Source organism: Myxine glutinosa, chromosome 4, assembly GCF_964187855.1.
Source record: "Myxine glutinosa chromosome 4, kmMyxGlut1.1, whole genome shotgun sequence".
Classification (NCBI taxonomy): domain Eukaryota; kingdom Metazoa; phylum Chordata; class Myxini; order Myxiniformes; family Myxinidae; genus Myxine; species Myxine glutinosa.
Window position 1 is genome coordinate 185,545,103 of NC_136264.1, and position 14,748 is coordinate 185,559,850.

A 14,748-nucleotide genomic window follows, 5' to 3' on the forward strand; every position below is an offset into this window, starting at 1 on the left:
ATGGTGGCCACACACGCTATTGAAAGGGGACTGACATTGCACCCTGTGCTGTTCTGTACTGTAGAACAAACTGATGAGATGGTGTATCTTGGTCAAAAACTTGACGTGTCATCAATAAAATGCCAATGTTTCAATTAGCAATTGTTGGTTTGTTTTATTTTGAACTGTTACAATTTTATTACATTTCAAACAAGTGGTAAGTTTCTTTTGCGTTTTCGGTCTTTTTGAAGTTGGTCAAAATGGTCAAAATGGTCAAATTTTTCGGCCAAAATGCCCATTTTGCACTGGCCTTTTTAAAGCCAATATCAAGACATCACATGCAGCTCATTAAAATCATCCCATACCCCTTGTCTAATCACTGACAGTCAAAACGGCAGTTCAACAGCTGTGCTATGAAGTGACCATTGAAGGTTCAAGTGACCATCCATGACCGTTTTGTCTGACAGTGAGTACGCTATTGTCCAAAAATAAGTTCACACATTTACATATATATATCAGTTACTATGCGATTTCATACCATCAGTGGTGACCCGCCATTAAGGTATCCCATCCAGCTATGCTGTACCTTAATGGGAGTGATAAGTACCATCTGCCACATGGCACATTATCTCTGGTATCCACTCATTATGTGGAATCGCGTGGATGCAGCCGGAGCAACTAATCGAAATATATCTTCAGTTCTCCAGCTTTCAATGAGTGCACGTAATGACGTCACTGCCATGTACATACACTCTGCCTGTCAAGCTCTCAGGAGAACCCTCCGACAGAGCAGAATTTTGATCTTAGTTCAGATACTGTCATACGTGTATGTAAAACTCACAGTTACCGACCTGGTTTCGCCCTTTTGGGACTCATCAAGGCAACGCAGTGAGTCCTGCATACACTTATGACTCTGAAAACCTTTCGGTTATATACCAGTTACTATGCGATTTCATACCATCAGTGGTGAACCGCCATTAAGGTATCCTAATTAATTATGGGTAGATGGGAGGTACACCCGATCTAGATCCAGGTAGATCTGCGTAGGTATGTACTCGACTGTCGTGATCGGGAATCTACCTGTAATAAGTTCTATGTTTAGCCGTATGTTGGAATAAGTTGTATCTGTGTCCCCGCCATGAGGGGGCGGGGCATGCTAATTAGTACAGGGATTATGGGTAAAATTCCCTCGTGTGTCGTTCCCTCTGTGAGCAATCCAGTGTCCCTTATGGCAACGCACTCATATTCATTAGATAGATCCATTAGTGCACACATTAATTAATTCCCCTGTGCCAGAATAAGACTTACAGGAAGAACAGGCAGGAAGCCAGATCGGGGCACCGCCGATGGGGCCGCAGCCAGCCACATCACCAGCTGGCCACTGATTGGTGAAAGGAAGGTGGAAGGAAGCGGCACACTGATTGGCCACCGACCGGACATCTCGGCCAATCCGTGCGGAAGGCGCGAACATTTGGCCAATCAGTGCGGAAGGCGCAAAACCAATACTTAGAAGCAGGTCGCTGATTAGAGGGGAAGGGCCGGTGACGTCAGAAGGTGGGAAAAGACCATAAAGAAGTGAGGGACTGATTGTTAATGTGAGAGAGCTGACGTCACTCTGCGGGGGACAAGGTGACTCGCTCGTGGGTATTCTGGGGTCATCTTCCCTGGGTTCCTCGCGGGCTCTTGGTGCTTGGCGATTGGTCTTGGTCTTGGTGCTCTTGGTGCATGGTGCTTGGAGGGAGGCTTGGTGCAATCCCAATCGAGGCTCAATCTTGGTGCAAACGGGATCTCGCGTGTGACTGAGGAGCGGGCGAGCGAGGCGTGCTGCTGGGCAGACGGGGGCCTGGCAGCGGGCGAGCGGGGCACATCGAGGCCTTTCTTCGCGCCAGCCGGAGCTGCGTCAGACGACGCGCTCGAACATCGACCCGATGCTACACTGCCAGACAGATTAGCTCGCATTCACAAATACACGACGGGACAATTATTTTATTAATTCTCCCTTTGTCTCGTATTTGAAATCTGTGTGGGGACGTCCCAATTTAGAATTAGTTCTTCCGTCGCGTTTCTTTGTATCGGGTTCCGTAATAAATCTTTCTTTCTTGTACATTTTACCTCCCGTGTTCTTGTGAGATTAATTTGCAGGGTTGAAGACCGCCGGTGAGATCGCTACAGGTAAGAGCTCGCCGCTTCTTCCTCTTCCTTCTTCCTCCCGTGCTTGCATAGTAAAAATCCGTAATTGATCGTCGCCTTCATCGCTCAAACGATGGAGGCGATGCTCAATCGCTCAAACGTCGCTCAAACAACGGGTGCACCCAAGGAAGATCAAACAACGGGTGTTGGCCAACCCAAAGAAGGAAAATGTTGGCTTTTTGTCCTCTCACCTCACTGAATACCTTTAGACATTAGAGTGAAGTTTCACAGTTGGTAGAACAGGATGGAATATGATTGGGACATGTGAGATGGACGATATTATCAAACATCTCATGGCAAATCATACAGTTTAGATATCGATGAGAAGGGGAAGGTTTAAACACGTTTATATGGAACATACCATTAAGCCAGAATGAGTTGTGTGGTTCAGTGCGCAGTGGCGGTCTTGTCCCCAAATTCCTAACAATGGCATAGTCCAGGCCCATAAAACCTGCTGCTGTACCAACGAAGAGCTCTTCATCTGTGGGAAGCGGATGTTATGGATTCAAACTGAAACATTTTGGTAAATTAGATGCACTTGATGTGGAGAAATATCAGAAAAGAAAAGAAAAAAGACTGAAAATTAAGCAACTCTGTGTGCTTGCAAAATATTATCATTTCAAAGCAAAAATGAGGAATAAAAAGTATGTTGTCGTAGCCATAAATTGGTAAATGTGGTTCATCTCTCTTTCTCAAGCTCGCACCTACAATGGCCGATGCTACTGGAGTTTGAGGATCAAAAGGACTTTTCCAAGATCCACTTTCCACAAGCTGTGGATCCATCTTGAAAATCGGCTTCTGCAATTTAACAAAGAAAGTTTTGCTTTTGGTGCATCACATTATTTTTGGATAAATCCTGTCAAGTGTGTAGTGGTTCGTGCATCAACTCTGAGTCTGGTAGATTAGCGTTTCTATTACAACACCGATCGAGTTATACGAAAGACTATACGAAAGAAAACCACTAGAGAGTTCATAGAACATGATACCCTGCACAATGTTACTTCAATTTAACTTCAATTTTAATAAAATAATCCTTTTTTTAAATCCAAAAGTTTAGTATTATTGAAGTAGTCCAGAAGCAGTCCCAAACAGCACCCTTATACACCACCCCATTGAATCTTTATTTAAATTGAAGTACTATGACAAAACTAGAGGTTATTGTAAGTATTATGACAGACGATTTGTGTACTACTACGAGTATATAATTAAATTTAAACAAAATAAAGTCTGTAAAAGTAGTATAAACAAGAAGAAAAAGATATAAAATGTCATAGCCCCTGCCGTGATTTTAGTAATTTTGCTGTACGGAGTTAAAGGCCATCAGTCGGCCATATTTGGTTGGATAACAAAACAAAATCTTCTGCATATGTATGTATACTCTTATGTATCGTCTTTGTTGCAAGTTTGAACAAAATTGGTCCATGCCTGTCGAGAAATGGTTGGGGACACGTTCATGTAACAAAATGGCCGCCAATCGGCCATCTTGGATCTGATCTCGAAAAAAAATGACGCGCTATGTAACCCATCGTTCGTTATCTGTGTGCCAAATTTGAACAAGATCGGTGAATGCATGTCCGGGAAAAGGTTAAGGACGTGGTCAATATCGCTTTTTTACAACTAAAATGGCCGCCAGTCGGCCATATTGGATCTGATCTCGAGAAACAATGACGTGCATATGTAACCCATCATTCGTTATCTGTGTGCCAAATTTGAACAAGATCGGTGAATGCATGTCCGGGAAAAGGTTGAGGACGTGGTCAATATCAGCTTTTTTACAATTAAAATGGCCGCCAGTTGGCCATCTTTGATCGCATCGCGAAACAAAATGATTTGCATATGTATACCGTCATTTATTGTTTTTCTGCCGAGAATGAACAAAATAGGTCCATACATCTCCAAGATATGGTTGCGGCTGCATGAATGCACGGACGGATAGACGAGACCAAATCCATAAGCCACTGTTTCAGACTAAGTCCAACGGGGCTAATAAACTAATTCTGTCCAAGTACTAAAGTGTGTTCATTTACTAAGCAGCTAGCTAGTGCTTGCCAAGCCGGCCGTTCCTTATCAACGGTTTTGAATGGAGTGCTTTATTGAGTGCTTAAGCCATTTGGTGAGCACTCTACACCAAAACGTGGTAACTGAACACAAATCTCCAAAACTGGAGGTTCTTGGAAGTATCATGAAGGCGATTTGTGTTCTACTGCGTTCAGATATATAATTCAATTTAAATAAAGGTTCAAAGAGGTTTAAAGGTGTATAAATACAAAAATATAGGGTTCCCCACCATTTTCTGCAGCGGCTATTACATCACCCTATCTAACATGTTGCATTAGTTTTTCGTGCCAGTTGTGTGTGTCCATTATGACGTCTTTGAAAACAGTAAGTTTCCTGTTTGGAATGATTTTCCATTTTGTTTTACTGTCTAACGGACAGACAGAGTGAAAAAACAATCTCACTCCTGCTGCATGTGCGGTCGGGATAAATTCTAAGCCAAGGTACGTTAAACCAAAATCGGGACCTGAACCAAAATCAAATCAGCTTGTTCTTGTTACCTACCCAAGTTCTCCACCAAGTTTTGTCATAATCAATCTACAACTTTTTGAGATATTGTGCTATATATCGTTTTTGTTCCCATCCCTCAATGGTGAAGAACAACTTAGAACTTTTAAAATCTCGTATCCAGATCCGGAACTTCATTTAAAATCTAATCAATTTGTCCTTGTCACACACTCAACCTGTCCACCAAGTTTCATACAATTCTGTCCTTAACTTTTTGAGATATCCTGCTCTCACAGACAGACAAGCAGCGGCGAAAGCACAACCTACGTACACCTTCGGTGCGGAGGTAACATAGCCACGAACCACCTCATCGAAACAGTTATACGAGACCAGCAAGCACCTTCTGTTGGGAACGAGGTCCAATATCTACGTAGGTGCAGATAGGATGGAAGGCCCCTGTTGCGCAGGTGTACAGGTGACTCTGGTTATAGTGGTGCAGAATTTTCACCTGGTTACTGCACTCTGTCTGGGGGTGATAAGGGACGTGGAGGTGCAGACAAGGTGGAAACTTTAGTGATGTAAGTGAAATCGTCTTCATCGATGGAAATGAAAGGATACTGAACAGTTACAGCAAACGGGAAAATATTTTACAAAAAATAAATTTTAGACGTTAATGATCGATACCCAAATATTTGGCCCGGTACCCTGGCCAGGTTCCCAAATTCCCTGTACAGATTAAGTAAGGGGTTAGGCAACTGGCTTTGGTAAGACCCTTGCTGGTCTAATCACCATGAATACCCAGTGGAGTCTCCAATTAATGAATCAGGTCAGATGAATATGAGACCCACACTTCAAGATGAACACCAATGGATGCTGAGGTAGGGGTTGACAGGATGGCCTAGACCTAGAGGTACGCGCACTCACCTCTAAACACTCTAGACTGGGTTTGAATTCAGATCCAGCTATAACTGACATCCCGGGGTTTCCCAGGCAGGATGATCCATCAATGTGTGTGCCGTCACTCAGATGGACGTTAAGCGGGCTTCCCGTCTGTTGGCATCCGCAGGTGGACGTTAAATTTTCAACAGTGTCCTTCATGAAGACTAGGTGAGCTATAGCCGGCACCATGGCCAAGTTCCAATTCCTGTCCTAACCATAAGAGGGCACAGCTACGCCCTCAGCCAATGATGCGACCCAACAGCTTTGTGCTGCATACAAACGAAGAAGAAGAATTCTAAGGCAGAGTGAGACGCTCCTTTTGGCTGCACTGGTGAGATCTTGGCGCTCAAAAGTTTTAACCTTTAACACGTGATGATGTGAATCGAGCTGGACACCATGCAAAAGCTCGAACAGGATTCCAGGAAAACACTACCTGGGCAGCCTTTCCTGCTGCATGGCAGTACTCCTTCCATTCTGTAGCTGCTGGCCAAAATATCTGCAGCATGGAGAGAAAGCAAGGTCTGATTGTCAATATATGTTTGGGAACAAAGGAAGCTTACTTATCGCTTGCTGAACATTTTTCAACCACCATACAAATCTTCAAAATCAAAACTGGACTTAGATGATCTACTGTCACATCGCGAGGATGAATAATATGTTATGGCACTAAAAACACAGGGGGGTAATGGGTAGAAAGGTCATCGGTGATGGCCAATTGTGCTCAAGGTCGTGCTTCTCTTCGTAACTGAGGAAATGGGAAAGGTGGCACAGACTGACCCAGCAGGTGAATACGAAGGATCATTGAAATTTGTGCAAATGAACATGTGCACAAACTAGGGTTAGTAAGGAAATATCTGTGAACCTGCGAAACTTCACAAACCCCACCATATTATCTTTGCACAAAAGGTTCTCGAGGCCTCACCTTGAGGTGCTCGGTGATGTCGTGAAGCTGCAGAGCGAACAGGTGATCTCGAGCACCAGCGAACAGCAAGCCTCGCTCCTCATCCAGCACGAGGGAGCCAAAATCACCAGCGCTGGGAAAGCTTAGGAATCGGGAACTATTTGAGGCAACGAGATCTGGAGAAATTGATAGAAAGTTAGCTACAATTACAAATGGGTAGCGAAATTTGGAAAATACAGGTTTACTCTTGGTGAACAAAATTAGTGTGAAGTGAATACGATAAAGAGAGGTGCGGGCGGTGGGCACCAACCTAACCCCCTTCTCGTGAAACTACCAAAATCCAGGCTCTCTGCCGAACTCATCCTGGGAATTCTTCCAAAGTAAATTGCTCTCTCTCTTATGCACAGATTTATCCCATCTCGTCTTCAGTTGTCATGCCCTTCCTCCCGACCATGGTACACGGAATCCTGTGGTGAGACAGTTCCCCAGAAACAACTTGCCTTCGCCTCGTTGAAGGCAAATCAAACTGAAGGCAATCTCAGATCCTTTCACAAAGCTCGGAACAAATGTGTGTCTACCCTCAGAAGTGCCAGGAAGCACTATCTCTCTACTCTCAAGACTGAACTCTCAAACCTGTCTCCCTCCTCCAAATCCTTGTTGTGTCTGGTCAAATCTGTTTCTGGCGTTTGTTCCCCCTCCATCCCCTCCCTCACCTCAAATGCCTACACAGCTGGCACCGCAAGTCAAAAAGCCGAATGCCACAACTCTGTGTTTGCCTCAAAATCTTGTGTCCAAAACCCATCGCTCTCTGTACCCACCGTACCCAGTCGAACTAAGATGCTCCTGAACTTTGTGTCCTTCTCTCCAGACAAGGTGGAAAAGTTTCTGTCAAACCTCCACTCTGATTCTGCAACTGGACCAGACAGCATCAGCCCACGGGTCCTAAAATCCTGCTCTGCCACTCTATCACACCCACTCGCTGTTCTCTTCGCCCTCTCTTTTGCTCAAGGTAATATGACATCTGCTTGGAAATCAGCCAACATTACCACTTTACATAAAAGGTGCAAAAACAGATCCTTGCAACGATAGACCAATGAGCTTGCTCCCAATCATCAGCAAGGCCATGGAATCCATCATCACTTATGATATCAAATACTTCCTCTTCTCCAATGGCTTGATCTCTGATCATCAATTTGGATTCAGACCAGGTTACTCTACTCTGGACATGCTGCTTCTGCTGTCTCAACAATGGATGGAGGTCCTCCATGCCAAACAAGAAATCAGAGCTGTCTCCCTTGACATATCACGTGTCTTCAATACGGTCTGGCACCCCACCCTGCTCACCACACCCTCCTCTTATGGTATCCATGGAAATCTCCACGCATGGCTTGCGGACTTCCTCTCCGGTCGCAGTCAACATGTGGCCCTGAATGAAATTCTCTCATCTCCTCTTCCTGTTCAGGCTGGAGTTCCCCAAGGCAGTGTTCTGGGCCCTGTGCTCTTTCTGGTCTTCATCAATGATCTCTCCGACTCTCTGGAAAATCCTATCTCTTTGCTGATGACTCCACTCTCTGCCACTCCATTCCTCATCCCTCAGATCGGCAGTCTGCAGCCTCCTCACTCTCTGCAGACCTGGACAAAATCACGAACTGCTCAAACGAGTGGAACATGTCTTTCAATCCTGACAAATCTCACACTCTCACTATGTCTCTCTGAAAAGACCGACTGGACAACCCTCCCATCTACTTTCTCAACAATCCTCTCCAAGAAGTTCTGTCACTCAAGCTTTTGGGTCTCACTATCTGCCATTATCTCCTCAGCACATACAAGGCTTTCATCCACAGCTTGATGAAATACTGCTCTCTTCTCTGGGCTGGTGCTCCTGCCTCCCACAAAATATCCAGCTATAACTCGGCTTCACGCTGTAGACACCAAAGCTTTAATTGCAAGGATCATTGGAATCTCCCGCTATGAAACTGATTCTGAAGGCCTTTCACTCGCTCACCGCAGGCAGGAAGGTGGCCTTTTTGTCTTCTACCGAATCCTCTCCGGCATTGCTCCCCCTGCTCTGGCTGTGCTCTCTCCCCCAAATATTCCTTCAGGATGCACAAGATCTACCAGCAACCCTCTTATGGTGAAACTGCCAAAATTTTGGCTCTCTGCTCACCTTCACTCCTTCATTCCTCTTTTCTCCCGACTCTGGAACAAACTCCCTCACTCTCTTCAATCCCACTCCGCCCTCCAGGTCTTTAAAACAGCTGTTCACCACCATCTCTTATCTTTTCCCATCCAAAACCTTGATGTTTTACACCTCCGTTAATACACCCCAAACGCACCTCTTTCAATCTCCGACTTCATTCCTGAAATTCCTCGTAGTATCCACTTGTTTTATCCCGTGTACCCCTCCCCGGCCCCAGCCCTCTCACTGCCACAGATCTCTCGATGTCCTTCCTCTCTACTGTTGTTGTGCTTGTGTGCTTCCCTCTCTCTCCCCCTCTTGTCTCCCGCTCCCTTTATTATATGTTTTATGTGTCTGTTTATGTTTTTTGTGTTTAATGTGTTTGGTCTTACACGAGCCTCGACTTTGTATTAAAAATAAAATAAAATAAAATAAAAACCTCCACTCCTTTTTTCCTGTTTTCTCTCACCTGCGGAATCAACTTCCCCAGTCTGTTCGGTCACATTCTTCCTTCCAGGAATTCACGACAGATGTTCACCAATACGCAGGTCATCTCCCACCCATACTCAAGATCTGTTCTACCTAAACTTAACCCATTCCCAAGCACTCCCTTTTTCCAGGTCTTTTCTCTGTATCATCCCCACATTCCCCTTCCTCTACTTCCTGTGTTTCATTCAGCTTGTGTGCAAAGTGTTCGCCCCCATCCATCCTCCCCTACATCCTCTAACTTCTACTCTGCTGTGGGTGTTTCCCCCTTTCCATTTCGTTGCTTTCCATTCTGCTCTAGCTCTTCCATAACTCTCGATGGCGCATATTAAAAAAAACTTAAAAACCTGTCTTTGCTTGAAGGAATGCAAGCCTCAACTGAGTCACCATGTTTCCTCAATTGACAGTGAGGAAATGTAGTGATTCCATTGTCATTGTGGCCTCGAGGCAAGCTCACTTCTTCTTCTTTAACGGCCACAATAATTCCCATGTTCTGGTCGGGTTGTCCGGGGCAAGTTTTTGTCCCAATTATTTCACAAATTGGCTGGCCTGGTCTGATGCTTGACTAAATAATTAGGGCAGGAATTTTGGAATTTGGCCATGGTACCTGCATACGCTTCATGATGGACACCATGGGATGTTTAATGTCCACCAACTAATTCCGGCAGCAGGAATGCCAAGTTAACGTCAATCATTGTTTGGATCTCGCGCCAAGTTAACTTGTTTGGATCTCGCGAGATCTCGGAGACGGTGGGAGGGATTTTCGAAGCTCCACACGGTCTCCACGTTTTTCGAAGTTAAGTCTGTTCACAATTGTATTTTGTCGAAACTGTATTTATCTTTCGGTGTGTGAAGTTATTGTGTGCAACTTTGGTTGTTTCTCGGTGTTTATCTTTCATAAATTGATCGTCTGTTTGCCGTGTCGCGAGCCAGGCCTTTGCCGCGTCGCGAACGATTTGAAATCGAAGTTAAGTGATTGTTCCTATTTGTATTTTCGTTAAAACTGTATTTATTTATGGTGTTGTACGTATATTGTGTCCCGACGAAGATTTTTCGGTGCAAATCTTTCATACCTGTATTGAAAATCGTGTTAATTCGTGTCGTGTCTTGAGGCCTTGTACAGTGTGCACTGTACAACCTTGAGGCTTTGTTTTTCTCTCAGCGGTCCGTCGTTTGTGATCCAATAACTTTCGTTCTCTGTATTCCCAGTCTTTTCACCCATAGCCTACTTCCTTGTGTAAATCTCAACTCCAAAAAAAAATTAAAAAAAATAAAAAAAAATTTCCTTCTCTGTTCTCATTCGTTTTTTCATTCTTATTCGTTCGTATTCGTTCGTTCGTTCTTCGACCACGTGTTTCTCCCCCATTTCCCCAGATAGTTTTCACTCATTAACCTTCAATGTTTACACTTTCCCCTCAAGTTATGTATTCCGTCATATTTTATAACACCTTTTTCTTCTTCTTCTTTAAAAGGCTGCTTTCGACTTGCTCACCAAATCAATTCATCCCAAAAAAAATATCCATCTCCTATAGTGCCTTTTTTCTACATTCCCTAAACTCTCCTGCACTCCATCCTCCATCCAGCGTCCTTAAACGTATTTTTAACTCAAAGGTCACAAGAAACTCATTTTGCAATAAATGTTCGTTTCCCATAAATCGTACACTTTCAAAAATCCAATCTCACCCCTCCCCTCCAAATCTTCCCCATAACCCCTCCCCTCCAAATCTTCCCCATCACCCCTCCCCTCCAAATCTTCCCCATCACCCATCCCTTTCAAATCTCCCCCCTTGCCCCCTCCCTCCTAAACTACCCCCTCACCCCTCCCCGCCAAGACGCCCCCTTGCCCCTCCCCTCCTAGACTCCTGCCTCACCCCTCCCCTCCAAATCTCCCCCATATCCCATCCCTTTCAAATCCCTCCCCTTGTCCCTTCCCTCCCAAACTCCCCCCTCACCCCTCCCCTTCAAATCTCCCCACCCTCATTGCTTCTCAATTTCCCCCCTCTCACTCCCCCTCCTCAAAGCGTCCTCCCCGCTTCTTCCCCCTTCAAACTCTCACCTCCATCTCCCCCAACCTTCTGCCTCGCTCTTCCCCCTCCTCAAATAACACCTCATTGTGGCTCACCCAATCACCATCAAACCTTTTGTCCGCCCCATCCTTCCCTTTCTCTGAGCTATTCTGAAATCTCTGACACACCTTCAACAGCTCTCCCTACCTCTTCCACCTCTTCCACATCTTACCCTACCCCTCCTCCCCCCTGTTCTGTATCTGATGCTCCCCCTTCCTCTTCATTAACGGTATGGACCTCAAACATCCGGGGCCTTCGTTCAAACTTAACTGATCTCTCCATACAGGTTGCTTCTGTCAAACCAGACGTGATCTGCTTAACAGAAACTTTCCTCCTTTATGATGTCTCTGATTCCATAGTATCTCTCCCGGGCTACTCCCTCCTCCGGTATGATAGACCTGAGCCTCGTCCTGGAGGCGGGGTTGCTATCTTTATCAAAAACTCTCTTCCTCACTCGCCCTGCACTGCACTCTCTCCACCTCACCCCCAGGAATACCTCTGGCTACGGCTTCCCCTTCGCTCCCACCTCTTGTTCATATGTGTGTTGTACCGTCCACCAAACAGTGATGACTCCATCTACATCTCGCTGTCTGATGATATGGACCAACTTCTATCTACTCATCCCAACTCTCTCTTCCTCATATGTGGTGATATCAACTGTCATCATGCCAGTTGGCTGGGTGTGGGTACCTCTCTCACCAGCCATGGCTCCTCAGCAAAGGACTTCTGCGACTCACTGGGACTGACACAATCTGTCAATTTCCCGACCCGGATCTCAGTCAACGGAACATCTTCTCTTCTGGACTTGGTTATGACTAACTTCCCTGAAAATGTCTGCTGCTCTTCTTCTGCTCCGATCGGATCATCTGATCATGTCCTTGTTAAAGTGGACATCTCTCTGACCATCCTCAGGGAGCCTGCTCAGCGTCGACGAGTCTGGCATTTCACTCAGGCCAACTGGCACGGTCTTCAAGCAGCCATCAATCATCTGGACTGGTCTCCCATCTCTACCACCTCTGACATCAACTCATCCTGGGAATTCTTCCAAAGTAAATTGCTCTCTCTCATGCACAGATTTATCCCATCTCGTCTTCAGTTGTCATACCCTTCCTCCCGTCCATGGTACACGGAATCTTGTGGTGAGGCTGTTGCCCAGAAACAACTTGCCTTCGTCTCCTGGAAAGCAAATCCAACGGAAGGAAATCTCATTTCCTTTCACAAAGCCCGAAACAAGTGTGTGTCCACCCTCAGGAGAGCCAGGAAACAATATCTCTCCGTTCTCAAGACCGAACTCTCTTATCTGTCTCCCTCTTCCAAATCCTGGTGGCGTCTGGTCAAATCCGTTTCTGGTGTTTGTTCCCCCTCCATCCCCTCCCTTACCTCAAACGGCTACACAGCTGACTCCGCACGTGAAAAAGCTGAATGCCTCAACTCTGTGTTTGCCTCTAAATCTTGTGTCCCAAACCCATCCCTCTCTGTACCCACCATACCCTGTCGTACCCTGCTGCTCCTGGACTCCGTGTCCTTTCCTCCTGACAAGGTGGAAAAGTTTCTGTCAACCCTCGACTCTGATTCTGCAACTGGACCCGACGGCATCAGCCCACGGGTCCTAAAATCCTGCTCTGCTGCTCTATCTCACCCTCTCTCTGTTCTCTTCACCTCTCTTTTGCTCAAGGTAAACTGCCATCTGCTTGGAAATCAGCCAACATCACCGCTTTGCACAAAAAAGGTGCAAAAACAGATCCTAGCAACTACAGACCAATCAGCCTTCTCCCAATTATCAGCAAAGTCATGGAATCCATCATTGCTTCGGATATGAAATCTTTCGTCTTCTCCAATGGCTTGATCTCTGATCATCAATTTGGTTTCAGACCAGGTCACTCTACTCTGGACATGCTGCTTCTGCTGTCTCAACAATGGATGGAGGTCCTCAATGCCAAACAGGAAATTAGAGCTGTCTCCCTCGACATATCACGTGCCTTCGACACGGTCTGGCACCCCGCTCTGCTCACCAAACTCTCCTCCTTTGGTATCCATGGAAATCTCCACGCATGGCTGGCGGACTTCCTCTCTAGTCGTCGTCAACGTGTGGCCCTGAATGGGTTTCTCTCATCTCCTCTGCCTGTTCAGGCTGGAGTTCCCCAAGGCAGTGTTCTGGGCCCCGTGCTTTTTCTGGTCTTCATCAATGATCTCTCTGACTCTCTCGAAAATCCTCTCTATCTCTTTGCTGATGACTCCACTCTCTGCTGCTCCATTCCTCTTCCCTCAGATCGGCAGTCTGCTGCCTCATCACTCTCTGAAGACCTGGACAAAATCACAGACTGGTCAAACAAGTGGAACATGTCTTTCAATCCTGACAAATCTCACACTCTTACTATGTCTCTCCGAAAAGATCGACTGGACAACCCTCCCATCTACTTTCTCAACAATCCTCTCCAAGAAGTTCTGTCGCTCAAGATTTTGGGTCTCACTATCTGCCATGATCTTTCTTGGGAAAACCACATTTCCAAGCTGGCCTCCAACGCCAGTCGCCGACTGGGCATCCTCCGTCGTGCGAAGTCCTTCCTCGGCACACCTGAGCTCCTCACCACATACAAGGCTTTCATCCGCAGCTCAATGGAATACTGTTCTCCCCTATGGGCCTGTGCTCCTGCCTCACACCTAGCTCGGCTTCACGCTGTTGAAACCAAAGCTTTCAGAATTATTGGAATCTCCCGCGATGAAGCTATCTCTGAGGGCCTTTCACTCACTCACCGCAGGCAGGTAGGTGGTCTTTCTGTCTTCTACCGACTCCTCTCCGGCCTTGCACCCCCAGCTCTCTCTGTGCTCTGTCCCCCAAATATTCCTACAGGTCGCACAAGATCTGCCAGCAACCCTCTGATGGTTAAACTGCCGAAATCTCGGCTCTCTGCTCACCTTCACTCTTTCATTCCTCTTTTCTCCCGCCTCTGGAACAAACTCCCTCACTCCCTTCAATCCCACTCCTCCCTCCAGGTCTTTAAAACAGCTGTTCACCACCATCTCTTATCTTCCCCCATCCAAAACCTTGATCTTTTCTACCCCCGCTAATTCACCCCAGATCCACCTTGTTTGAAATTCCAACCTCTTTCCTGGAAGTCCTGGCAGTGTCCATATGTTTTATACCTCTCCCACTGCCCCCTTCCCATGCCCCCCCCAAAGCCCTCGCCCTCTCTCAGATCTCTCTCAGATCTCTCGATGTCTCCATGTCTCTCGGTCCCTGCTCTCAAATGTTGTGTTTTGTGTCCTTCCCCCTCTCTCCCCATCTTGTCTACCGCTCCCGATGTTGTATGTTTTATGTGTCGGTTTGTCTTTCTGTGTGATTAATGTTCGCTCTTTCACGAGCCTCGATCTTGTATACAAAAAAAAAAAAAAAATCAGAGGGACGGTACATCATCGATGAATCACCCTGCCAGTAACACACCGTTTATAGCTGGGCGGCGATTACAACCCAGGCTAGACAGCTCAGTGAAGTTTGTGCGTATATC

The 14,748-nt window shown here is 46.1% G+C and overlaps 1 protein-coding gene across 2 annotated transcripts in view; it reads right to left on the bottom strand.

Annotated features, from left to right (window-relative positions):
- Positions 1–14,748, bottom strand: part of LOC137425565 (semaphorin-3A) — a 79,529-nt gene that overhangs the window by 21,351 nt on the left and 43,430 nt on the right. For both annotated transcript variants that reach the window (XM_078776794.1, XM_068114122.2), the window contains exons 3-7: positions 6,533–6,687; positions 6,044–6,106; positions 5,072–5,197; positions 2,874–2,967; positions 2,531–2,650 (exon numbers count right to left, since the gene is read on the bottom strand). In XM_078776794.1, coding sequence (XP_078632920.1) covers positions 2,531–2,650; positions 2,874–2,967; positions 5,072–5,197; positions 6,044–6,106; positions 6,533–6,687 — 558 coding nt within the window. The remainder of the gene's footprint in view (positions 1–2,530; positions 2,651–2,873; positions 2,968–5,071; positions 5,198–6,043; positions 6,107–6,532; positions 6,688–14,748) is intronic.